This window comes from Thrips palmi, unplaced genomic scaffold, assembly GCF_012932325.1.
Source record: "Thrips palmi isolate BJ-2018 unplaced genomic scaffold, TpBJ-2018v1 HiC_scaffold_12, whole genome shotgun sequence".
In the NCBI taxonomy this organism is placed as follows: domain Eukaryota; kingdom Metazoa; phylum Arthropoda; class Insecta; order Thysanoptera; family Thripidae; genus Thrips; species Thrips palmi.
This window is the reverse complement of record NW_023144623.1, coordinates 6,934,449-6,959,374: the sequence shown is the minus strand read 5'-3', so window position 1 is coordinate 6,959,374 and position 24,926 is coordinate 6,934,449. Positions and strand designations below refer to the sequence as shown.

The window sequence follows — 24,926 nt, the reverse complement described above, 5'->3', positions numbered from 1 at the left end:
GCATGCCAAAGGAAGGTCCAATAAGACCACCGCCCCTTAGAGGGAGTACGATTGACCGGCTTAGATTTGGACACAGCGGCCTGCCAATGTCGACCCAAATCACGGTTCCAATCATTTGTCGCCGTTTTGGCCAACTTTGCTGCACGGCGCGTGCAGGGCGTGCGCTGGGCAGGCCGATGCCCTAGTGCCCAAAACGCCCTTGTGGGGGACTCGTGCATGCATGGTCCGCCAAGTGCACTGTCGCCGAGGCGGCCAGCCAGGCAGCCAGCTCGTTAGCATGCGGTGTATTTGTGACGTAAAGACGGTCCCTAAGTCATGTCGCCCTGGCTGCCTGCCGTCGGCTGTGCCCGGGCTGGCTGGCGGGCTGGCTGGGCCGGCTGGTGTGAGGATCGAGCCGGTGCGGCGTTGCCGCTTCGCCTCGTCTGGTCTGGCCCGTCTGGCCGCGCCACGGCAGCCACGGCGTCCCCGCTGTGGAGCGTGGAGCCTGCTTTAGCCTGGCGGCAGGTTTCGGGTTCGACCCCCTCCCCCTTCCCCCTACTTGCACTGCACTTCCACCCCGCGACAATACCTACCCTCTTGTGTAGCATTCGGATTACATTTCGCCCCTTTTTTTGCCGCAGCAAAATCCGCCTCCCTGTGTGCAAAGGACCCTTGTGCCAGGTTTCGCGAGTTGCTGCCTGCTCTCGCGTTCGCGGGGTTCCAGCTGGAGAGGTTCAGAGAGGTTCTATTTTCTGGTTCTAACGCTGAGCGCCCGGGTGCCTCGTGGCGGCGGGGCACAGAGGGCCAGAAGACCGGGGGAGGCGGCCAAAACTCTAGACGCGTTTTGAGCTCCAGGGTCGCTAACGAAACTCGAACCCCATTTACTGACTCTGGAGCTCACAACGCGTCCGGGATTTTGACCACCGCCGCCGGTCTTCTGGCCCACTGTGCGGGGTGGACGGCTTCATAACGTTGTCCGGGGAGGGAGGGGGGGCATAGCGGAGAATTCGACGTGATAGTCATTTCCGCTGTTTTTGTGAATGCGGTGCCCGTCGCGTACTTTAGCCCTGACTGGGGTTCGATGACGGGCTTCTCTTTGGGAGTTGGGCGTCGACCGACGAGACGAAGGGTCCGCCGCCCGGCGAGAGAGGCCTGCATGTCCGGCCGCGCGGTGGCCTTTTCGTCGGTGTATCGGTGGCCCCGCCAGCCCCGCCACAACATCCGCGTTGGGCCGGCCCACGTCCTGAGTGCTACTTCATCTTTTCGAGGAGTGGATTAGGGACCCCGGCGACGTCGGCGACGTCAGAGACGTCCCCGTCGGCCCTGGCGGTCTGCCCAAGGCAACCCAAGGCTGCTCGGCTTACACTTTGATCCTCGCTGGAACTGTAACGTCATGATGGTCACGCCGCCGAGCCGAGGCCGAGACTGCCGAGACGGCATGGCAGCACCCAAGGATCGGGTTGTCGAAACGGTGGCTTTGTCTGGACTCCTTGTTCTCCGGTGCCCTCACGGTGGCGAGCGCGTTATGTCATTTGAACGAGGCTCGACTGCACTTCGGCGCCCCTCGCATGGCATTCCTCTGCGCGGCGTGCGCGGTGCGACGTGACCTTGGCCGGCCGCGGTCCCGCCGTCGTGCTACGCCGTCGTGCTACGCCGTGCCGCAGCACCGCCAGCCGCCCGTCCAGGACGACGGCGTGCTCGGCCTCCTGGCCGGATCGACGGTGTCGGACGGTGCCTGGAAGAGGCCGTACTCGAAGCCACGCCTTCCCCTTTCTGATCGCAGGCTGGACGCCGCTGCACGAGGCCAGCAACCACGGCTGGCTGCGGGTGGCCCGGGCGCTGCTGCGGGCCGGGGCGCACGTCAACGTCAAGGGCTGGGACGACGACTCGCCGCTCCACGACGCCGCCGTCAACGGCCACTTCAAGCTGGTGCGCATGCTGATGCGGCACGGCGCCGACCCGCACCTCCGGAACGTCCGCGGCAAGACCCCGCTCGACGTGGCGCGCCAGGACGTCATCTTCCTCATGACGGGTGAGTCCGAGGTGTCCGAGTCCACGGCGGGCACGTCCACGACGGGCACGTCCACGGCGGGCACGTCCACGACGACGTGGCCAGGACGTGCCCGCGCAGGGCCACGGTTGTTTGTGTGTGGAAGTCGCGCGCACACACACACTCACACACACAAGCGCGCAGAGTCGCGGCCGCGACCGGCCCAGCTGGTCTCTCCGTGGCTATTTATATGGTGCGGTGCCACGCCGCTCAGGTAGGGCACGCCGTGGCATGCCACGAAGCACACGACGGGCGTGAGCGTGGTGAGACACTGCCCCCGTCCCCAATAACCCAGGTCAGTATGGCCCAGGTCGTGGCTGGCGAGAAGTGCGCTTTTGTGGAAAGGGCCTTGCGATTCCGATTCGCGATTCTACACACCGCTGCTGTCTCTCTCGCACTCGAAGGACCTGTCCGAGAGGAAGGGCACTCTCTCGCCATCAGCCGCGGAGCTGGCGACCCTACGTCTGACTGAATCATAATCATCCAGTAATTGAAACAGTTTTACGAAGCGCGCTCACAGCCAGAACGGCGGCTTCGAGGAATCTGCCTGGCGGGCGCCGCTGTGGCTGCCGCCGCTTGCGTGTCAAATTAGTGGAATTTTGTGTGTGTACACGCGTCGGCGCCGGGCTTTGATTAAAACACGCTGGAAAAGGGGGGGGGGGGCATTTGCAAAGAGATTACTCAAAGAATTTGTATGACGACTTCTCTCTCTCTCTCTCTCTCTCTCTCTCTCTCTCTCTCTCTCTCTCTCTCTCTCTCTCTCTCTCTCTCTCTCTCTCTCTCTCCACCACGGCGTAGTGCGCCATTACTGTACTTACTGTACTACATTGTAACCAGCCCCTTGCACGGACGAACACCCCGATACTCCGTAAACGCCCAAGCGCGCGGAGTGGTGTCGCATTACACGCTTTGTTTTCGGCCGGCGGGAGAAATCTGTTGTTTTTGCGCGGAAAATGTGGCGCAAACAAAACGCCAGGGACGGAGCGTCAGGCTGTCAGGCCCAAAGTCCGAGCCTCCGTCGAGCCCATGGCGCGCCATCTCTCCTACCATCTCCCTCTCTCTCTCTCTCTCACCCCTCCAGCCAGCCCCCTTTCATTTTATTGGAACACTTCGCAGAAAACGCGTGCCGGTTCAAGTCCAAGAACCGCGAAGTTCGTTAGCTCCCCCCCTCCCCCCCTGCCTTTCTTTTTTCTGGTTGGCTGTGGCCTCGCTTGGCGTGCGCTCACCCCCAGAAAGAAAACTCACACGTGCACACTCACACACGGTGGCCCCACGAGGTTTCTCGGATGCCTCCCAGTGTGAGTCGAATAAGGTTCAAGGCTTCTCGAATCCCATGCGGCCAAACTCCAGTCTGGGTGACTCACGTCGACTCGATCCATCCTCAAAATAGAGCATTACACTGTATTCCTAACTGTACTCGGTGTGCAAACATACGTACTGCAAGAGGGCATGCGCAGGGTATGTGTGAAGTATACTCGAAATCGCGCGGCGCTGTTTCCGGTTTCGCTTATCGCCACTTTGCGGCCAGACCGCGTGGAATGCAAAGGGTGGCTGCAGCCGTGCATTTTCGTCAGCCGCTTGCAATATGTTGCTACATAGTAGTACTATACTAGTTAGCATGCTCCCGTCTTGCGGGCCACCAGTTTTCCTTGGCGAGGCGAACTGCGCTTTTGCATGCAAGCATGCACTCGGTTGCACTGAATGGCACAGTCAACCTCGCGACACTGCGACCCGTTTGCTGGCTTGGACATGGTTTGCAGTTACTGAGCCTAGGGTGTGGCCCGCGGCCCCGGCGACGCCGGCCGAGTCTAGATTGCCAATTCGGCGACAGGGGCGCGTCTGGCGTGCAGAGCTCGTCCTCGGGGACCTGCCCTGCTTCGCGGCGGCCGCGGCGACGCAGCTTCGTCCCGTGCATTAGTTTTATTGAGGCAGAGAGTTATGATGGCTGAAAATTTTGTCCATAAAGAAGCCCAACGTGTGTTATTATGGTGTCGGTGGCCCGGCGTGGCGGCGTGGCTCGGCGGGGCGGTGCAGCCCATGCAGCTGGGGCGGTGGCCGCGGTGGCCGTGGAGGCCCCGGTGCTGGCTGGCGACCGGCGGGCGGGCGGGGCCTCGCGCCAGGGGCGGGGCCTAGCGGCTTGCTCCGCGCTGCTCCGCGCTCCGCGCTCTCCGCGCCTCGCCGGGGAGGGGGACGGCCTGGCTAGGGCCTGGCCCATCCGGCGGCAAGATGGCGGCAGAGCGTGGTGAAGACCGCTAGCGAGAGGGTGCTCGACGGCTCGGCTCGGCGCGCAACGCCGCGGCGCTTGGCGCTCCCTACCCGCCGTGCCGTCCCGCACCGCGCGTGCATCGCGTGTCTGCCGCACCGGTCCGGCTCGCCGTCCGGCTCGCCTCGGCGCGGCTCATCTTGGCCTCGCGCAGGATCGGCGCGAGGGGCGCGACGGCCCCGGGGAGGACAGACGTCGGCGTGGTCCAGCGTCCTGGTGCCCGCCCGTCCGCGTCCGCCACGAGGCGTGCCACTGCCCCGAGCTGCTGTGTGTGGATTAGCAGTGACCAGGAAGATCTCTTCGGAGCCGCTCAGCCGGCGATTGTGAGTTGGTGTGCGTGTGTGCTCGAGTGTGCGTGTGCATCTGCGTTTGGTGCGGGTGGGAGAGAGAGAGGGTAGGTGTCGCGAAGGGGTGGGTGGGCTGTGAGACAGGCTGAGGAGTCCGCGGTGTGGACTGTGTTCGCGTCCGGCACACGCGAAGCGCCAAGCAAACCCGGCAAGCTGACCTGTTGATATTGTTGGGTCTTAAAGGCGATGCCTGGCGGGCGATGCGGCACCCTTGCCGAGCACTTACGCCCCCTGTCGCGTTTGTCCGGCTTGTCGCGCTTGTCTCTGCCGGGTGGCAAAGCCAGACAAATCGCACAGCGCACGCAGCCTGTGAATCCGAGGACTTCCCCGGACCAGGAACCGCGGCGGCGTGGCGGCGACGTCGCGGCCGTGCGGAGAGTCTGGCAGCAGAACGGTGGCCCAGTCTCGCCGTCAGCTGATCGGCCGGCCAGGACAGCACGGCGAGCTAGCTCGGCCCAGCACGGCCGCGCGAAGGAGAGGAGCCTCCTTGATTGGCGTCTGGCAGCGTGGAGGCTTGCCGAGGCTTGCGGAGACGAGCTGGCCAGCTTGGTGTGCTTTGCGTGGGCTGGCCAGGCTAAGGCCGGGCTGGGGCGCGTCCGGCCAGGACGGTGAGGTGTCCCGTCCGCTTTTGGGGATTTCCTCAGCGCTGAGTCACCTGACGCGACCACGACCTTGCCCACTGACGCGTTGGTCGCGATGCAGTCTACTGCCGCCAGGATGCACTCTGCGTGCCAGCCGGGTGCGTTGTGTTGCACTGAATGCCTCGTGATCAAGCCAAGTTGTCTGCCCCTCTGGAAGCGTAGAGCTCTGGGCGGTGTATCCGAAGGCTGCTCTGATCGGTGTGGTCTTACCTGACCGGCCAAGGGCGTCTAGCTCTCGTTCGTCGTTGCTCATCATGGTCTGAGGAATGGGGAATCAAAATCTTACCAAAGCTGGTCACTGGTTGTCTGCGGGGAGCAGAGTCTGACTGCATTGGTACTTTCAACCCGTTCTATGGTTTTGGGGTCACCTGCTGTAGATCCGAACGATTTTGAAACTTTACAAACTGTCAACGATTTTGCGTGCTGCTGCTTTCCAAGCCCTTTCCCGTCCTTCGCATGCACTTTTGTCGGACTGCTCATGATGTTGGTGTTGATGCCTGTTCGCAGATCCCAAGCCGTTCTCCAGCGACGAAGACAGCACCGACCTCTCCGACGAGGAGGAGGCCGAGTCCGAGCTCGCCGCAGTTCTGGCGGGCCCCACGTCGGAGTCCACCGGGGCCGCGGAGCGCGCGGAGGCGGGGGACGCGGCGCCCAGCACGGTCCCCAGCACGGCCTCCGGCGCGGCCCCCGGCACGGCGTCCTCGTCGTCCTCGTCCTCCACGACGTCGTCCGGCACCACCTCCACGACGAGGGGGCAGGGCGCGGCCAGGGCGCTGGTGTTGCCCAGGACGCCGACGCGGCGGAACAGCACGGCGTCGGCTCGGGGGGCTTCGTCTGAGATGCGGAGAGCAACACCACAGAACAAAGGTACAGTACGCACTGCGTGCTGCGTGTCTTCAGCTCACGTGCACCTGACCGCGCGTCTGGTGTCCGTGGTGTCATCGCGTGTTTTGCCGAAAAAGTGCCAGAGGAGTGGGAAGGCTGTGCCGAGTGGCAATTCTAGTTCATTACTACATTCAGTTGGTATTAGTTCTTTCTCTCCCTCGTCGACCGTCCTTTATTCTCGGAAAGAAAAGTGCCTGAGATGGAGCGTCTTGGACCGGGCCGGGGCACAGGCCGGGGCACAGGCCGGGAAGGGAAGGGAAGGGAAGTGGCGATACCCCGCGCCTCCCGCCGTGCGAGCCGCGGCTGCGAGTCAAGCCAGTCGCCGGCGCCACCAGCTCTCCTTGCGGCGACGTCAGGAACCCGGTCGGCGTTAGTCGGCGTGCCCTCCACCCACCTCCACTCCACCGGCCGTCAGTCACACACCCCCTCCCCCTCCCTTCCCCCTGCGGAGGCCTGTGCGGTGCGGCCTGGGTCCCCAAACTTGCTTGTTTCAGACTTGTTTTAAATGCTTTCGCCGGTAGCGATTTTTGTATTTTTATACCGGGTTTGACCCTTGACTGGACCACCCTTTGCTGTGTGTTTTGTAGTTAAGTAAGTGTCGTGGTACGTGAGCTTAAGAGCGACCTGCGAGTGACCTGAAATAGCCTTGAACTCGCGGTCAGGGAGGGGGGAGGGGGCAGGGTTGGTTCGCGTCGAGGCTGTTGATCGCCCCTAAAGTTCGTCTGCACTGGGATGCGCGTTTGTTGTGACTGCGGCTCGCTTGTCAATTGGACTTGGACAATTGTCGCCGTTTGCTGCGTGGCGATTGCAGCCGCGCGCAACACAAGCACTCGGCTTTGAGGTTAAGTGAGCTCCGAGCTCCGGCACTGAGGAGCAGTGACCCTTGCTGTATTCTAGATGAATCTTGAGAGAGTTTAGAAACTCTAATTTTGGACATCAGCCGTCGCGTTTTATACGTCCACGCTATTCTTAGAGTATTATGTGCTGGATTATCATCATTGCTAAACCAATTTTGTATTCGTCTTTAAGTTATTTTTAAGCCTTTGTTTAACCGAGTCTTGTTTTGTCTGCTCCTGCAGCTGTTGAGAAGTCCACATCTCCACGAGTTACCCTGAGGCTCCATCACGTCAAAACAAGGGATGACAGGAAAGGTGCTGCCAAGCCAGCTGAAAGAGAATCTAATTCAAACACTAGGTAAGTTTGTGTTGTTGAACTTTGTACCTGAGCCTCTTCAGGATCCTGTCCTATTCATTTTCTTTTTTGTGTTCTAGGGCATTGAGTGGGAACATGGAAGGCAAAGGCAGTGGAGACGATGTGTATGAATTTAAAAGCAGCAAGGAGGCCACGCCAGTCCGTGGTGCCAGTGCATCTCCTGAGCCGCCAACTAAAATGAGTGAATCGACGAGCTCCAGTGACAGCAAGGAACGAGAGTCGAAAGCAGATGCCCCAACCGAACCAACTCATACTGGTGCTAAACGGAATGCAACTGAAATGGTGGATGGTGATGAAGGTGATGAAGAAAGCAGGAGGAAGAAAAGGAAGGAGACAGAAAGCTCCTCCAAAGACAATCCTAGAAGCTCTGCCCCTGGAAGAGCAGCCAATGGCAGAAATGGGGGTGCTAACAACGACAAAACCAAACCTACTGCCAGCAAATCAGCCACCAACCCTGTAGGGAAGCCTGCTGCCAATGTTGAGAAGAACCCCGAATTAAAAAGCGGCACCTCTTCTGGTTCTAATAGTCCTAAGCCATCAAGTGCTGCTGCAACATCATCAACATTGACGAGCAGCAAAGTTGTTGAGGCTGATGCTGAAGATTCGCAAGGGAAAACAGGTGACGCTGTGGGCCCTAAAGTGCCTCCGCTTAAGATTGTGATACCACAACAAAGTGCAACTTTAGAGCCGGAGCCAGGGACTCGAGTAGGAAAGAACGGTAATTCAAGACACCACCAAGCACTCCCCTATGTTGTCGCATCTTCTAACAGCAATGATTCAGTTCCTGATAAAGAAGGTGGTGGCTCTGGTTCTGCTAGTCCAACAGATGCTCTTGACAAGAAGGATAGCAATCTCACTGAAGACCAGAGAACTGCTTTGCATCACCAGAGAGTGCTAAGAAGTTCCAATCGTTCTGGCAATGGAGGCCCAAATCCGTCGGGGAGTAGAAGTTCATCACCCACTGCAGGATCAGGTGGTGGTGAAGAAACATCCCCTCAACAGTCCAGGCAACAATCACCAGCCCCTTCTGAAGCTGCAGCATCTGTTGTCCCAGAGACTACATCTGCACCATCACCAGGAAAAACAACCACCACGACCACTGTTGCCCCTATCAGTGCTCCTGTGGATGAAAAACCTGGACCGACTGAAACTAATCCCATTACTTCTCAACCAACTCCTGCACCTCCACCACAGACTGTTTCCATGGAGTTGCACCCCCGAAAGCGGAAATTGAAGCCTCACCGGGAGCAGCCTCCTGCACCGACTCCCAGCGCTGTGAACACAGAAAGCACTGAAGCACCATACACAACAACGGAGGTGCATCCTCATGAGCAGCCAATAACAAACTGTTACCAGCTCTTCCTGAACATTCGAAAACAGGTATTGTTGTGTTGGATTAACAAATTTCTGTTCTGTTCTGTTATCTTTTTTTCTGGTTAAAGGTTTACTCTATTGCAATTTTTTAAATTCATTAACAGATTGAAAGGCGAAGAAAGAACCTCTTTCCTGTTCAACCCAAACCTCCTCAAGGATTCAAAGATTACTTGATGAACCGCTGCACGTATGTCCTTGCTAGCAATGCCTCAACTAGAATTGCTGCCCCAAATTCACCACCAGCTTCATTAGTAGGAGGATTGAAAGAATTATTTGTTGACCAAGAAAAAGAAAGGCAGAAATTGAAAATGCAGGTGAGTAGGGCTTTGAAATAAGTTTGTGGAACTTTTATTTATTTTTCTTTTACTAAGAAGATGTTGTATATTTTCAGCATATTATTGAGAAAGAAAAACTAGTATTATCAGTAGAACAAGAGATTCTGAGAGTCCATGGTAGGGCAGCTCGAGCCTTGGCCAATCAGGCGCTGCCTTTCTCTGCATGTTCTATTCTAAAGGATGAGGAAGTTTATAACGTCATCACTCCAGAACAGGAAGAGAAGGACAGAAATGCACGTTCACGCTACAATGGGCGACTGTTTTTAAGTTGGTTGCAGGACGTGGATGACAAATGGGAAAAAATAAAGGTATGCAATTAATATTCCGCTAACATTCATTAACTGTGTTTCTCATTTGATTAGTATCATTTCCGTTTGTTCTGTTCTTAGGAGTCAATGCTGCTTCGCCATCATAATGAGGCAGAGTCGCTCCATGCCGTGCAACGCATGGATTGGGATTGGAAAGTAAAAGAAATGGGTCCGTGTGAAGAGTGCCCACCTCCAATGGTGCATGTTAGTGATGACTTTGATCTGTTGCCTGCGTGAGGTGACCCTACTGCTGCTTTCACTTCTAATAATTGTTAGTCAATCAATGATGTGAATGTCCGTCCCTAAGAGGGTTTGTGTGTTTTCTTTTAAGAACAATCTTACACCTAAATATTGTGTACACAGGGACAATGTTCCTTGGGATGGTTGTATAGTCCATGTCTTGTTTTACAAGTTTTCTGAACACACTTCCACAGAATCTTTTAGGGATGTTGTCTTTTCAAGTACTTAGATACTGTATTTATTGATGTGACGATTCTTTTATACTAAGGACAATAGTAGGTACTATTGGAAAGCAGCAGCCAAAAAAATTAATTTACTCTATTACAATTAATAAGCTAATTTTGTGATACTAATTAACTTAAGAAAGATGCCTGAATTTCTTATTCGATCTCAATCATGTAGTTTCCTTCAAATGCCATATTGGTAGAAGAGAATTTACCAATAAAAAGAGGTATTACCTCCATTTGCTCATAATGTGTGATTTTTGTAAATAACAGTTTGTACAGTGTGTATAAAATGTTCTGTGTCGATTCATCTGTCTGTTGTATATATGAATTAAGTATTAAAAATATAATTTTTGTTATTCTGACTTGGTTTTTTCCCCCTCCTGTTGTTTTCTGCCGTGGCCCGCACAAAGTTTTGTGTTTTCCAATTGGCTCAAAGTTGAAGCTGTATTCTGTTTTCAGTTTAAGACTGAGAAAATGGTCGAACGAAAGTAAAATGAAAATGTGACTAAGCTACGCTTCTCAGAAGCGCAAAAGAAAGGGATAAAGTAGAAACAGCTGCAGTGTGTTTCTCTCAAATCGTTTCATTTCCTGGGTGTTCGTTCTTCGCGCGCGACGACAGAGTTTTTCATATAAACTCTCTATTTATGAGAAATTACATAGAATGTCGTCTGTCCGTCCTTCGCTTAAACATGTCTGCTGCTGAAGGCATTTCGCTTCAAATCTAAGTCGCAAATCGAACATCTATCGAAGTTCTGCAACAATTAGCTTACAAAGGAATACCGCAGTTTCTAAAATGTTGCGAGTTTTCAGCGGCCGGTGTTTGTATGGAGCTATCACCTCGAACAGTGAGCTGAGAGTTGCTAAAACTTGCGTCGCCTCCAACCTAACCCCAACATGTCAAGTAAGGTTTCATTTTCTCTCCGAGATGAATAACTCAGCTTTGAACGTTTATATCATTTTAGAAAAAAAAAACAACCTATTTGGTTTTTACAACAATCTTATGAATACGATGGGAGCTTTCAATAAACCTTAGTTTGCTAATTCCACTTGATTTTTCCAGGTGTCAGAGCGACTTTACCTCTCTCTTCAACGCAATTTAAGCAGTGCAGTTAAACCGAACAATGACGAGTCGCGTGAAATCATTTATAAAGGCAGACTAGAGAGAGAAATTATTAGAGTTAAAGTATTTTCTATGACAACCAGTGTCATGGGACTTGTGTTCCAACCAGTTCTATATAATCAGGCCTCTAGTCTTCCTGTGTTAATAGCAACCTGCACGGTTGCTGGATTTTTTACATTTGTCACCCCTGTTCTGCTCCACCAACTAGCCAAGCGCCATGTCAACCGAATTACATACAGCAAGAAGGAAGACAATTATATTGCTCACACGACTTCATTCTTCTTTAAGGACATTCAGGTGAGTCTATCAACTTAACTGCACTTCTTTTGCCACTCCCTATAAAGTAGTCATAATTTGTCCATTCACATCACTGTCCCATGTCAATGAAATTTCACTGAATAGCCCAACATTTTATTTTTGCTCTAGATTCCCATCGCACCAGGAGAGGCGAAAGTGCCTGACAATGGAGGGATGTTTACAACTATGGAAGTTCGTGGAATTCCTCTCATGGTCGAGACGGAGGCCTTCGATAAGAGCCATCTGATTCGCTTGTTAGGGTATGACAAGCCGATGGATTTTGAACATGAAAGGTTAGCAGCAATGATCGAAGAGGCTGACCGAGCAGCCGCGAAGGCAAAAGCCGAGGCTACACCCAAACAGACTGATGTAGATGAAGCCTCAGAGAGGCAGAGAAAATCTGATCGTGTATAAATTGTACATAATATAGTCTAATGTTGGCTGTTTAAGTTACTGTGTTGAAGGTCTTAGGATAATAAACTAATCTTATGGACAATATTCAACAATTTATTTATCATACATAACAACATCACTTCTTAATAAGACTTGATAATTTTAAGACAATTTTAATAACCTAATTACAAAAAAAAGATAATAAATCAGACAAGAAAATGATAAAAATTCATTAATACAAATTCATGATTAAAAAATTGTTCCCAGGCGGGTAGAAAATTCAGCATGTTGGAAGTTGCACATGACTGGCACCACTGGATAACTGTTGTTGTATTTGACTGGGAGCCCCACGCCGAGGATCAGCAAAGAATCTTACATCTCTGTCTTTATCATTTATCAGACGTTTAAGCACTTGCATTAAAACTTCTTGGTGAGGTGATTGATCACTGCTGAAAAATTCTACAGACAAAAAGAAACAAATTCAAATTAAACTCATGAACCTAACACTTCAGAACTGATGTACATACAATAAATACTTACGGTGAGCCATAATATCAGATGCCAGAGTTCTGGCCACAGCAAGTCTCACATTAGGGACTTTATCATAACTAAGGTCCAGTAAATATGGTAGCACCTCACGGGCAAACTGGTCACCACCTAAAACTCGTCCGGCCACAAGGTGGGAACACAGCAATGCAAAAGCCTGCCGCCTTTCCCATCTGGTACTATTGGCAAATTCCTGAGCCAACAGAGGCAAGAGTTTACGCAGAAGGGGTCCCTCCGATGTGACATGGTTTATTAAACATGTCACCTAAAAAAATAAAAATAATCAAGCATAAGTACAAGTCAAGTATACAGAACCACTCCAATTCAAAACCAGTGACAACACTAACCAATAGAAGTGCAGTGGTGCGCACTGCAGCTACTTTGTCCCGTAATAAGGCAATAGCCACTGGGACCAAATGCACACAAGTTTCTTCCGGGGTATAAAGGGGGATGATTCTTAGAAGCTGTTGAGCCAATTCTTCTCGAAATCGCCAGTTCCATTCATTGTCAGTCACCAAGAACATTTCAAATTGACTTAAGAAAGATTTCCGCTTACAGGAAGGAAGGAGCTGCAAAAAACAAGCACAAGAGAACATTAGACTTATAAATAAACACTGCTTGAGCAAAGGATCAATAATAATTGTAACTAAAAGTACCTTCACGAAATCAGCTAAATGCTTGAGGGCACCAATCCGAACTTCATCCAAGTCCTTAATAAATCCAGTATAGATAGGTACAAGGTCTTTAGCTGTTAGTTCTTCTCCCAGAATTTCAGCTAATTCATGTACACTGCAAGCCACAGTTTTTCGAACTTTCCACTGCATGTCCGCAGCAAGACGTTCATAGGTCCCTCTTAAGAAGCCCCAGTTCTCTCGACCAAGCGTTAGTGCAACAGCTGGTAAACTGAAGGCACAGTGTAGGGCTATTTCAATGTCAGTCATGTGAGCATGAGGGGGGTTGGTCATTGACACAAAGAGTTCAACTAGTTCTTGTGGCACAATGTCTTGTCTGTGTCCTGCTTCGGAGGTCTTCGAACTAAACAGGTCACTGTTATCATCTTCTCGATAAGCGACAGTAGCATTGGATGCGTCTGCAAGATTAAAACAATGTTAGTAATCCTTTCAATTAGAAAGAAGGTTGTTTGTAATTTAGGGCACACTTACTAACTAATCCAGTCAGGTAGTCCAAAACCCCATCTTCCACTGCTTCATCTTGATCAGATATATCAGGAATAGGCACCCTCCAAAAATAAAAACTATTGAAATCATTCTCTTCAGGAGTAGTGACAGGAGTAGATGAGGTACTACTCATATCCTGATCCAAAGAATTTTCGATTGTATTGTCTCCTGTAAAACAAATAAAATAAAAATTTGTTAGGGGGGACATCAACAACAAACAAGAGAGGGATGGGGAGACTGAACTGTTTAAGGGAAATAAACCTACCCTGACTATGGCAAAAATCATCTAAATCTGTTTCTTGGGTAACACAATCAGAGCTGGATTCACTCGCAGCCTCCATTGAATCTGAAGAATTATTCTTTATCTTGAAATTGTTGATACATGCCACAAATGGCCCTAGTGTTGAATCAGTAGTAACTTGCTTACTAGAATTAGCAATAGACTCCACTAGATTCTCCTTATCAATCTCAGGATTATTGTTGTTATTAACAATTTCTTGATTGGTTGATTCTACAGAAGGTTTGATACCATTATTTTCCTCATTAACTTGTCCAGTCTTTCCAAGATTATTTTCATTAGCATTATCCAAGCCAAGATGCTTTTCTTCAGACGTTTTATTGCCATTCTCACTTTGAAGTAGATTTTGCTCTCCCTTGCGGTCGAAGTTCTTTATATCTTCAATTCTAGTAGGCGGTCGACTCTTGTGAGCTCTGGGTAATGTTTTGTCTTTCCGTGTGTCACATCCTAAATCATCTTCCATATCTGTATCACCTCTATCTATATTGGGATTCAATCTGAATAAAAAGAAATGCAATGTCAGACAACATGTTTAAATTCATTCATAATTAATGGGGAGATGCAAATAATAATCTGAAATTACCTGAATTCACAGCCCTCACGATTAACAAGAACTAGTTCTCCATTCTCATTGTAAACAAGGTCAGCAACACTTGGAACAGCAAATGTGGAGATGAATGGGCCTAAAGTTTTAAATGCTGACGATCTGACCCAACGCACAGGATCCCACAATAGTGAGACAAACATTGGTGCTAAAACTGTCTTACGCCTTTGAAGAGTGCAGGCACATGAGACTGACATGATGACTTCAGCACATGCTTTTCTTACTCCAGGAACATCATCTTGGCATAGGTCAACAAACCTGCACAACTGTAAGGGACAAAGAGGATGAAGTTAAAAAGACAATTTAAAGGCACAAACCATTTATAAATGAAAAGAATAAAATAAATCATACCAAATTTTCTTCTGTTGTAGGCTGTCCAACTACAGCACAGAATTCACCAAAATATGCTGCACACATCTTGCGGACTTGCATATCACTATTACGGCACAAGTCACAAAATCTGGCCAGAAATAACTGCTCAGTTGCTACACGCCCAAGAAATGGCGCCATTTTGCTCATTAACTGCAACACAAACAAGAAGTTTGTTAGCAAAAGACAAAATAAAAGACTATAAAATAAATTGCATGTAACAATCAGTTCTAAATACAATCTCTACACCCTATCTACAAATTCCCACATACAAAGCTCATTAATTCATGCAAGCTCTTGTAACCGTGTGACTCGATGATGTGCAGAAAGAATTGCTCATTTGCGCTCATCAAAGCTGGCTGTGATATGAAAATTATAACACACAACAGCCACTTTGATGTGCTCAACTAAGCATAGTAACACTCTGATCCTCTTCAGTTCTGGTGACGTGGCAAAATGCCCCGCTCATCAAAGCTGGCTGTGATATGATATTAAAAGCACACATGACAGCCACTTTGTGAGCAGAGCATAGAGCTTCACAATCTTCTTGGAAGGCAGTGTTGAATGCAGAATCCATCGATGCTAGGCTTGAAACCCAACTCGTCAAAAATGGCTGTGATATGAAAAAAATACACATAAGTCACAGCCAGTTTGACGGGTGGGGCTCAAGCTCACTCGCTGCTATGCTGTACAATAAAGAACTCAAGAGAAGAAGTTTCACCCAAACACAGTACATGCAATCAAACACCAGTGTACAAGAGCTGACAGTATGAAGGGAGGGAAATGCATGCAAAAGCTTCCCTCTGATGGCAGCAGAGTTGGGAAGAAGCTAAAGCTCATCAAAGTGGCTGTGATACGGTATCAAAATCACGCTCTCACAGCCGTATTGATGGCTCCAGCCTCTTCTAATTTGACGTGGTCCTTCCAAAGAGTGATCTTGAACGATGATTTTGGCTCAAACGTAGCTCATCAAAGCTGGCTGTGATAGCCTTGCAATATGATCTATGACAAACCAGCTTTGATGCGTACGTCAGAACCTTGAGGCCATGTAGCAACTTCACAGGGTTCATGCAGTTAAAGCAACATGAAAGACAAGGTAGTGAGATATACATGAGCAAACATCTCACTACCCATGTCTTTCACGCCACCCAACTGCAGTTTTCTTCAAAGTCTTCAACTTGATTCCAATGAAATGCAAAGCCAACCATGCACACTTAACAAAGCTTACATAGTCTTGTGCAAAAGCATGCACAACATACTGAAGAAGAAAGTGGCTGAACTGTCTCACCTGAACTGCATTTACAGGGTACTGGTCCGTCTCGGAGAGCACGTTGACGACAGGGCAAACGATTTCCTCCACAGCAGACTGACCCACGAGGGATTGGTCCATTAGTACGAGTAGAGTTACTTGAGCGGCCTTCCGAACCTGCCAAGCAAACCACACCATTAGACTACGGCCAAAATTCGAAACCAGCGGGAAAGAACGACTAAGATGGCGATAAAATCAACTGTATTATTTCAAAATGCGCACCTGAGCGTCATTATCAGTCAGCTGCTTGGCTACAAAGGGCAGGAGGTGGTCCACCACGTACAACAGCTTCTCCTTCTCCGAATGACACAGCATTGCAATGTGGGGGATGTGGTCCATCAGCTCAGTACGGATCGAAGGATCTGAAACAAACGAAACCGGACCGACATTAGGACCGGCAGCCGCGGACACCTCCAACACCTCCCCTCGTCGGTCAGATACCCACGTCGGGAGGGCTGCCCTGGCGGCCCTCAGGGCGAACTACCCTTGCCTGCCCTGCGCCGCGCCGGCGCGTCGCAGTCAACATGGCTAGAGCCGAAAGCGTTAGTTCCATTCACCACTACGCCACGCCACGCCACGCTCGCGGGGGAGGGGGAGGGGAGGAGGCGCGGACGGAGCGTAGCGGCGAGTGCGTGTGCTAGACCGGCACGGCGTCGCACCGGCACGCCGCCGTGGAGGCGAGGCCGGCGAGGCACCGAACAGAAATAGCGAGGGGACGATGCGGGACTTAATGAAGGCGACATCCCGTCTCTCTCGCGCCACAGAGGCGACGCCGACGCCGGGGTGCTGCGCTGCCCGCGTCCTCCACATATTCCTCCTCCGCCTAGGAGCGCCGCGTCGCGCCGCGCCACCCGGATAGGCTGGACGAGGCGTGGCGCGGCGTTGCGCTAGGGTTGGGGTGGATTTCGCGGGGTGGGGCGGGGCGGGCAGGGTGCGGACCGGGGTGAGGTGGGGTGGGGCGGCCGCGGAGCCGACCCACAAGATCAATAAGACTATTGAGAAGAGAGACAGAACGCGCAGCGGGTCGGCCCGCCGGAGCAAGAGCGCGCGACAACGGGGAGGGCCGGGCGGGAGGGGTGCACGAGGCGGCCAGCCAGGGGTGGCAGTCAGCCAGCCAGGCACGCAGGCAGCCAGCCAGGCCTAGACCGGTAGGAGGGCCACCCCGATGTGCCGCGCCTCGGCGCAGAGCGCGCTGTGCGCCACCAAGGTGGTGGCCCTGCACCGTCAAGGCCGCCCCGGGCCGCTCCGCCAACACCTTCCAGCATCACGCCGGGAATTGGGAGACTAAAGAGCTTCGCCGCCCACTGCATCACCGCAAGGGGGAAAAATACGGTGCCATCAAAGGCCGAACCGAACCAGAGATGTGTGTCAATTAGATCTGTAATCACACATCCATGAGCGTCACAATGCGCCACGGTTCCGCCAATCACTGCCAACTCGGGTCAAGATAAGGTCCCGCTGACCAGTCGAGGCACGTCAAGGTGCAGAATTTGAGAGGTCACATTCACTTGGAGCTGATAACCCAAAATAATGTCATTTAATCAGCGTCCAAGTAAAGCGCCTTCAGAGACGAGACGAGAGTTCGTCGAGGATCTACCGTGCAACTGAGATACACACCTTCATTCTCGGACATGTTGTACAAAATCCACATAACGGTAGCAACATCATGGGGGTTGTCGGCCACGGATTTTAATGTCTCCAGGAACAACCTCCCGACCATGTTCCTGAAAAGAAAAGAGAACATTCATTAATTTTTAATTTTTCACCAAACAGTAAGACCTGAAAATTTGCCGAAAATTAACGCGTCTGGAGAAACATTTCCCGACTTTCTTAAAAAAAAGGGGGGGGGGTTGTTGAGTTTACAAGAAATCCATCACTATCAAGAATAAAATTAGCTCAATTTTATTCCCATTTTTTTTTTAGATTTTAAAAACTGACATATTTAATAGGATCGGATCTATCGCGAAAGAAAATACCTTTCCAGCCGGCTTCATCTCACGAAGCGGCACACAGCGACGTAAAACCCCAACACCCGAGAGTTCCCAAACCGCGTCCAGGCCACTTCCAAGTAGGCGCCGTTGCCGGCTTGTAACCACGTGCACCCACGTGGAGAGTCCAGCGGACCAAGCGGGAGGGGTGGAGGGAGAGGGGGGGGCGTAGGCAAAGTAAAATGGACGCCGGGTGGATTCGAGCCAAGCGACGCCGAAGCGGCGGCGCGGCCGGGCAGGCAGGCAGGGCGCGTACGACGGCAGCTGCAGAGCTGCAGGCAACCGGTCGGCGCCGCTGCAGCTGCGCCTAGCTGCACCAAGCTGCAGCATGCGGTAGGTCATGCAGCCCACCATGGTGTGGCTTCAATCGCCCGGCGTGGCGGCTAGGCCCGGCAAGGCAAGGCCCGGCTCCACTCGTCTCGTTCCCCGCCGGATGCTCGCAGGAACGCGGCACCAACGGCACGGCGCGTCGCCCTGCCGGGCCTGACGCCATCCCGGCTCAACCGCCGCGCAGTGGGGCCGGCAAGGGGGCCTGCATGGGGGCCACGCCGAGTTGCTGCTGCTGCGGGGGTGTCAAGGGTCGGGCAGCGCGGCACCGCGGCACCGCGCCCGGCCACAGGGTTGACGCCAGTCCCGCCGGCAGAGCTTCGAGCCGGGCCGGGCCTCGGCTGCCTTGGCGCGGACCGGGTGCCGGCACCACACACGCCACACCCCGCCACCGCCCGGCCGCCATTGCCGCCATCGCTGGCCACGCCACGCCACGCCGAGAGCCCCACGGACACCCACGTGTGAACGCCGTGAACCCACACTCGCCCACTCGCTCTCTCTCTCACACACTCACGCAGGCGGCGGACACGAAACTCACCTCCCCACATCGACGGCGCTGCAACGCCACCACGCTCGGGCGGCTGGGGCTGGCGGCCGCCATCCTTCCGCTAGTCGCCTTGCGCGCCGCGCACCCAATCCACATCGCACTGCACCACATCACTTTCACACACTCGCACTTGCACTCGGACACACGGGACACTGCACTCCAAATCCAAAGAGACGCGCGGAGACCGGAGCAGCACGGCGACGTCGCCCTGGCGCGTCGACAGGCCGACACCCAAGCCGAGGGGCCAGGCTGGCCAGGCTCCACAAGCGGCGGTGGCGGCGGCTTGGCTCCAAGCGACGCCGCGGCGAGGCGGTGCGAGGCGAAACGCACGGACAGCGCCTCAGCGGTTCCCCGGCCCGCTCACGGGACGAACTGACTGCTGCACAGCGCACCGCGCCGCGCCGCCCCTCCACCCTGCCCCGCGCCGCGCGCCAGCGCCGTCCCGCGCCGAGCCCAAGCCGAGACCGGGCCGCGCCGAGCCGCGCCAAACCGACTAGCCGTACCCTGTCGTGCCGCACCGCCAGGCTGCCGCGCCGTGGCGTGCCGTGGCGTGCCCTGCCCCATGCCGGCCCGGCTCGCCACGGCGCGGTCGGGGTCCGTTCTGTGCGCATCGGGGGGTGAGGCGGAGGCACGGTTGGTGCGAGTAGGGGATGGAGGCGGTACGGCTGTCTAGTCCCCCGGGTCTCTCCCGCGCGCCCCGCCCCACCCCGCCCCGCCCCATCCGCTCCAACACGCCAACGCCGCCGCCCTGCGCCGCTCCCCGACGTCACGAAAGGCCAGGGCAGCCAGGGCGGGTACCGTAGCCCCTTTCCCGCCAAAACCCCTTCAACCTCGCCCCGCCCCGCCCTCCGCCACGCGAGGGGCGATGGTAAAGCCGCGCTCCCCGAGAACGGAACATCGACTCATTTCCCGAGTGATGAGGCCGACGAGGCCGCAGATAACCGAAGCCCTGGCGGAGCACTAAAAGACAGCATTCCGCACTCGGGTCGCCGTTCGGGACTCTCGCTTTCCCACGTCGCCCATCGGCGCATCGCCACCAAATGAATGGACGAACAACCAATGAATGAGGCAACGCGGCGCAACCATTGATAAGCCGTGGCGGTGGCCGCGCTGGCCGGCTAGACGCACAGATAAGGCTGGCCGAACTGCTTGAGGCCCCGGCCACAACAGCGGCGTGGTGCGCGCGCCGCCGCCGCCACCTCCAGCGCGCAGCGGCCCTCCGCCACCCTCTTTGCACGCCACCGAAAACAGGCCAAGCACGCAGGGACTGGCAGGGACGCAGGCAGGCGGCTTTTCCTGGAAAGGCGTCTGCAAATAACCGCCGCGCCACGCCAAGACACCCAAGCGGAGCCAGGCCAGCCCGGCCAGCCCGCCACAGGAGCGGACGGACGGACAGGGAGCCCCGGCGTCGCTACAGGAAAAGTCCAAACTTGTTTTCACCATGTAGCGAGGCAGCGAGGCAGCCGGAGCCCGCTACCTGCGGGGGCCCCTTTCTCGAACCGCTCAAGCCGCTGCACGCCGCGGACGCGGAGCGGCGGAGCCCCGCGAGGCCAGGGCCAGGCCGCCAGGGCCAGGCCGCCAGGCCCCGCGTAGCCCCGCGGAGCCGGCGAGGATGTGCCTCGGCCTCACCCGGCACACCGGCCACACCGGCTACACCGGCAGCGCGGGGCACTCGCGGCACAAACAAGCAGCGAAGCAGCGCCGCGGCCAAACAGCGCGTTTCGCCATGTTGCGGTGTTTATGAAAAATAGCGCGCCCCTTCCCCCTTCGCTGCGGCTGGGAAGAGAGGGGGTCGGTCATCGCCTCGTCGCCCCACCTCGCGCCGCCATCATGTTCGCGCCAATGCCAGGAGGAACGGGTTATCATCGGTAGAACGTACGTACTTGAGGCGAGCGCGCTTTGGCGGCAGAGCGGCCCCTTAGCCTCCCGGCCCTCCCGGTGCAGGCAGGGCTTGTTTTGTCTCCGTCTCGTCCGCCGCCTGGCCGCGGCAGAGCGAGTGACAGGGACAGGGGCGCTCGGCACCGCTCGCCCAGGGGGCGGGGGCAGGTGGAGGCCGTTTCCAAACGCGCCCCGGGGGCGCCACGCCAAAAATACGCATCCCTTCCGTAAAATCGCGCGGGGGGTCGAAGCACGATGGACACCTCGAAAACGGAAAACCGGCAAGTGTCTGTCCTGCCATGTCCTGCCCGCCGACACGACCAAGTCGTACCCAGTGGGGGCCACGTGGCCAGGACTACGCCCCGCCACGCCCCACCAGTGGGCCACCAGTGGGCCACCATGGCCACCACGCCGCCGTTCACTACGCTGCGCTACGTTGCGCCCCGCCCGGCCTCGCCCCGCCACTGCCGCCACACGGCGTCCATTCATGAGAGGGCCTGGCGGCGTGGGGAAAGGGGGGGGGGGCGGAGGGTCACAGCGCCGCACAGCGCGCGGTGCAGCGGCGGTGGGGAGCGGCAGCAGCTGCACTGCAGCGTCCGTACGCGCAGCGCGGCAGCCGCGGCAGCGACGTCGAGGGGCTCGGCTACAGGCTGCGCCAGCTGCGGCAACCGCGGCGGCCGCGACGCACCGCGTTCTGGCTGGCGTCCTCCTGGCCGAGAGCCTGGCCGAGCCCCGAGCAGCCGCACCCACCCAGGACGACGATCCTGTGCGGCCCAACCCAGCCCAACCCTCCGCCAGCCGCCCTCCGCTGGAACACATTCCAACGGGCACACCGGCACACCGTGCAGCGAGCGCGGCGAGCGCAGGCAGCAGTGCCAACAAAAGTGCATCCAGAAGTCATTGACGATGACGCGCGGCCTCCCCCTCCTCCACGACGTCCACGACGCAGGAGCGCGGGCCTGAAAACACCGAGGCCCGCTATTTCCCGGTCGGTCGTTCAGGCGAACCGAACGACCGCCAGTTTCCGTTCCACTCCATTCGCACACGCACACATGCACGCTCTCTCTCACACACACACACACGCTGCGTAGCTGTCAGTCGGGTACGGCACGTCACGCGGCTGGCCGGCCCGTCACGGTGCTACGCGGCTACGCGGCTGCGCCGTGGAATAGGTCTGGTCTTTTCAGCACAACAACGAGCGCCTATTTCTGCCAGAGACGCGGCGTCGGGACGCCCACACGCCGGGGGCACCGGGGGCCGCGTATGCACTCGCGGCGGCGGCGTGGGGCCCCGTTTGGGGCGCTGCCTTTTGTGTCAAGCCTCAGACACGGCGAGCCGATGCGAGCCGAGCGAAGGACTCAAATACCTGGAATGCAGTCAGGCAGGTCTAACCTTCCCGTCCATTCTGCCGGTCCAGCGGCTGGAGCCATGGCTGGAGGGGAAGGGGAAGAGCAGTCCTGGAGCCTCCAGGCCTTTCTGGCCTTCCAGGCCGGACCCTGCCTCGTTCGGTCTGTTCGTTCATACCCCGGCAGTGCCCCGGCCTCATGGAGCCCAAGCCGGCCCAAGCGCTGGAGAGCTTTGTTTACGTCCAGGTGGCGTGGTATGTATGTCGCCGCTCCAGGAGAGACGAAGGCCCCAGAGGGGGAAAGAGGGGTTCAGAGCTCTCCCGGAGAAGAAGAAGAAAGAGAGGCAGCAGCTCACTCCGTTCCCGCGCGCCATCCAGGCCGTCCAGAGCCCCGCCGGGCCGTGGCGAGCCGCGCCACATTCCAGCATCCCAGCCCTTGGGGCCCGCCAGGCCCGCCAGGCCACGCCGCCACGTCGTAGTACGCCGTCGTGTAGTATATATAGTATAGTAGGGTCAGTGCGGTGTGGGAACCAAGAGAACACAGCCGAGGACCAAAAGCACAGGGCGCGACGCGCGGATTCGAACCCGAGTTCGAACCCGAGTACGACGAGCCAGGGCAGGGTCCGCAACGGCCTCCGGACATTCCTCTGGAAAACAACAAGACCGGCCTGGCCTGCAGGTTGACTCCGAACAGTGCTTTCGTCGCTCGGTCCCTGTCGCACTTACGGGGCGTTCCGTGGCGGTGCGAGAGAGACAGCGACACAACGCTGTGTGGAGTCGCTCTCGGCTGGCCTGCCGTCGGCCTGCCGTCGGCGTCGGCCTGCCGACGGGCCGCTTCGCAGGAAATGCCGCACAGCCCGGCGCAGCCCTAGCGACCCTCCTGTAAGAGATGCGCAAGCCGAGCCCGAATCCGGCCTCCTGGTTCGTTTGGTGGTCCCTGGGCCTCGGGGAACCGAAAAACGACCTGTGTGAGGCTAGGGTATGAAAACAGTAGTCGCCCGAATGCAGACGCCCGCGTTGCCGACACGCGTTTTCACAAAGACGCCAAACAAAGTTTAATTTGCTGGTGAAGACGTGCAACTAACGTCAAAATGTTAAAATCAAAATTGTATTTACTCCGAGAGGAACCGTGCCGCGGTAAACAACAATAACTGCAGCTCAGAACTGGCGGAAACTTTGTGGAGTTGAGGTTATTGGTGCACACTGTTTGTACTTTGGCGAAGGTTTCCTTGGCCTTGATTTTCAGATCCAAGCAGTGCACTGAATCGGAAATAAATTACTTTAGCTCCTGACTGGCCGGCGTCGTCCACCCGCATTCTTCCTCCTGACAAGTTTTAATTGGCCCGAGCACGCGCGACAATAAACCGACCGACTATCTTTTCATACCGTAGCCTCGCGCAGGTGCCCAACTCCCCAGCGACCACCAAAGCTCGAGCTTGCGCATCTCTTACAGGAGGGTCGCTACGCAGCCCTACCCGTAAAAACAAGCGAAGGTTACACGCCGTTTTGGACGGACCGACGGACCCCCGCCCCGACGACAGCCGCCACCTGACATAGCGGCTTGCAGTGCAGAGAGGAGGCCCCCACCCCCTCTCCTCCCTTGGAGACACTTTGCGACAGATTTATGTGGCTACGCCATTGTGCGAGGCACTGGGGGCTGCGGGGGCACAGCCAGGGCACAGCACTGCGCACTGCATGCATTCTGAGCGGCTCGGCCGGGCCCAGCATCACGCCGAGAAGGTCCGGGCTAGCTTCTCTTCTCAGCGCCTTACGACGCCTTCCGAGAAATGGGGGCGAGGAGGGGGAGAGAGGGGGGCCGCTGCCGATGTGTGAGCGTGTACGTGTGAGGAGGAAGAAGGGGAGGGGGAGGGACGCGGCGGTCCTTGTGAAGAAGCCCTGCCCGCCGCCTTCGCCGCGCGCCCGACGGCCGTCTGGCGAGATAGGGCGGGAAACCAACCACCACCCGGCCCCCTGGGCCCCCTCCCCCTGGAGCCCCCTGGAGAAGAGGGGGGCCTTCCTTCCATTTCCATAGAAATGGAGGGAAAACGTCCGAGCCCGCAGCGCTACGCAGCGCCCGTCGAAGCCACGCCGGCCGCCGCGGCGCTCTTCAGCGAGGGGCCGCGGGGCCGCGGTGCAGTGACTGCAGTCGGCCCGTCAATGAGGGCGTCGGCGTCGGCAAAGGACGCCGCCGGTGGCGTTTTTGTCGCCGAGTCCTCGACGCCGAGGTGCGGTGCTGCAGTGCAGTTCGAGGCGAAGCGCGAGGCGAAGCGCGAGGCGGGTCACAAGATCCCCGTTCCCGATAATCGCCAACTCCTCTCCAGAGGGCGACGACGCCGGCCCGGCCCTGGCCCCGGCCCCACCGCTGTCCCGTTCCGTTCCGCGACGCGATACGGCCGAGGCACGCCAAGGCGCAGCGCGGTGCGCGGTGCGGCGCGACGCAGCGACACGCCACGCTAAGGCACGCGCGGAATGCGGCGGCCAAGCCATGCCGCAGCCATGCCGCAGCCCCGGGCCGTCCCGTCCTCCTTGCTGGCGTTGCTGGCTCGGTCCTTGCTCGGCCGGTCGGTCGCGTCCGAAGCGCCACCACCGGGACGCCGCCACCACAGCCTTCTCGACATCGCGGTCCTCGCGGCTCGCAGCGCGCGCACCGGCGCCGTGGAAGCGTGGGAACCCGGGCCTGCCGCGGCCTGCCGCCTGGGCCGCGGTGAAAGCACAGAGCACGGCGCTCAGATGCCCGCACTGTTTTTAGACCAAATGCCACAAAGAGGGGCACTCGGGGACAACCGAGCCAGCAACACACACGCACACACACACAATCCTAATCCACGGCGCATTCCAAACGGACTCCCCCTTTTTTCCCCCTCGT

The 24,926-nt window shown here is 56.0% G+C and overlaps 3 protein-coding genes across 8 annotated transcripts in view; 2 read left to right on the top strand and 1 right to left on the bottom strand.

The window, feature by feature from the left end:
- The first annotated feature begins 1,845 nt into the window (after positions 1-1,845).
- On the top strand, positions 1,846-10,223 carry LOC117640333 (flocculation protein FLO11). Of its 2 annotated transcripts, none has more exons than XM_034376763.1 (7): positions 1,846-2,011; positions 5,788-6,147; positions 7,245-7,359; positions 7,437-8,757; positions 8,856-9,065; positions 9,143-9,394; positions 9,476-10,223. In XM_034376763.1, the coding sequence occupies exons 1-7, from the start codon at positions 1,915-1,917 to the stop codon at positions 9,629-9,631; spliced, it is 2,511 nt and encodes an 836-aa protein (XP_034232654.1). In that variant the 5' UTR covers positions 1,846-1,914; the 3' UTR covers positions 9,632-10,223. The 2 variants fall into 2 exon arrangements, with proteins under 2 accessions (XP_034232654.1, XP_034232655.1); XM_034376764.1 differs by lacking the exon at positions 1,846-2,011 and adding an exon at positions 5,321-5,378.
- A 289-nt stretch (positions 10,224-10,512) lies between these two features.
- Positions 10,513-11,776, top strand: LOC117640339 (transmembrane protein 70 homolog, mitochondrial). Its single transcript, XM_034376774.1, has 3 exons — positions 10,513-10,762; positions 10,922-11,278; positions 11,408-11,776. Exons 1-3 carry the CDS (start codon positions 10,655-10,657, stop codon positions 11,690-11,692), a joined length of 750 nt encoding a protein of 249 aa, XP_034232665.1. The 5' UTR covers positions 10,513-10,654; the 3' UTR covers positions 11,693-11,776.
- LOC117640332 (serine/threonine-protein phosphatase 4 regulatory subunit 1-like) overlaps positions 11,770-24,926 on the bottom strand; it is a 31,620-nt gene continuing 18,463 nt past the window's right edge. For 3 of the 5 annotated variants that reach the window (XM_034376757.1, XM_034376758.1, XM_034376761.1), the window contains 11 exons: positions 17,593-17,699; positions 16,198-16,337; positions 15,955-16,092; positions 14,649-14,819; positions 14,277-14,563; positions 13,661-14,190; positions 13,381-13,563; positions 12,874-13,307; positions 12,565-12,786; positions 12,212-12,482; positions 11,770-12,130 (listed from right to left, as the gene is read on the bottom strand). In XM_034376757.1, the coding sequence (XP_034232648.1) occupies positions 11,952-12,130; positions 12,212-12,482; positions 12,565-12,786; positions 12,874-13,307; positions 13,381-13,563; positions 13,661-14,190; positions 14,277-14,563; positions 14,649-14,819; positions 15,955-16,092; positions 16,198-16,337; positions 17,593-17,699 (2,662 nt within the window). In that variant the 3' untranslated portion in view covers positions 11,770-11,951. Of the gene's footprint in view, positions 12,131-12,211; positions 12,483-12,564; positions 12,787-12,873; positions 13,308-13,380; positions 13,564-13,660; positions 14,191-14,276; positions 14,564-14,648; positions 14,820-15,954; positions 16,093-16,197; positions 16,338-17,592; positions 17,700-18,828; positions 19,051-24,926 lie in introns of those variants that run through there. The other 2 variants (XM_034376759.1, XM_034376762.1) reach the window with 2 other exon arrangements.

What these genes read in the sequence shown, in the direction of transcription:
- LOC117640333 (XM_034376763.1), top strand. Translation starts at nt 1,915, where the DNA reads ATGCTGATGCGGCACGGCGCCGACCCGCACCTCCGGAACGTCCGCGGC. An exon ending in GAATCTAATTCAAACACTAG is followed by an intron (nt 7,360 to 7,436) that starts GTAAGTTTGTGT and finishes TTTGTGTTCTAG; the next exon opens with GGCATTGAGTGGGAACATGG. An exon ending in GGCAGAAATTGAAAATGCAG is followed by an intron (nt 9,066 to 9,142) that starts GTGAGTAGGGCT and finishes GTATATTTTCAG; the next exon opens with CATATTATTGAGAAAGAAAA.
- LOC117640339 (XM_034376774.1), top strand. Translation starts at nt 10,655, where the DNA reads ATGTTGCGAGTTTTCAGCGGCCGGTGTTTGTATGGAGCTATCACCTCG. An exon ending in ACCTAACCCCAACATGTCAA is followed by an intron (nt 10,763 to 10,921) that starts GTAAGGTTTCAT and finishes TGATTTTTCCAG; the next exon opens with GTGTCAGAGCGACTTTACCT. An exon ending in TCTTCTTTAAGGACATTCAG is followed by an intron (nt 11,279 to 11,407) that starts GTGAGTCTATCA and finishes TTTTTGCTCTAG; the next exon opens with ATTCCCATCGCACCAGGAGA.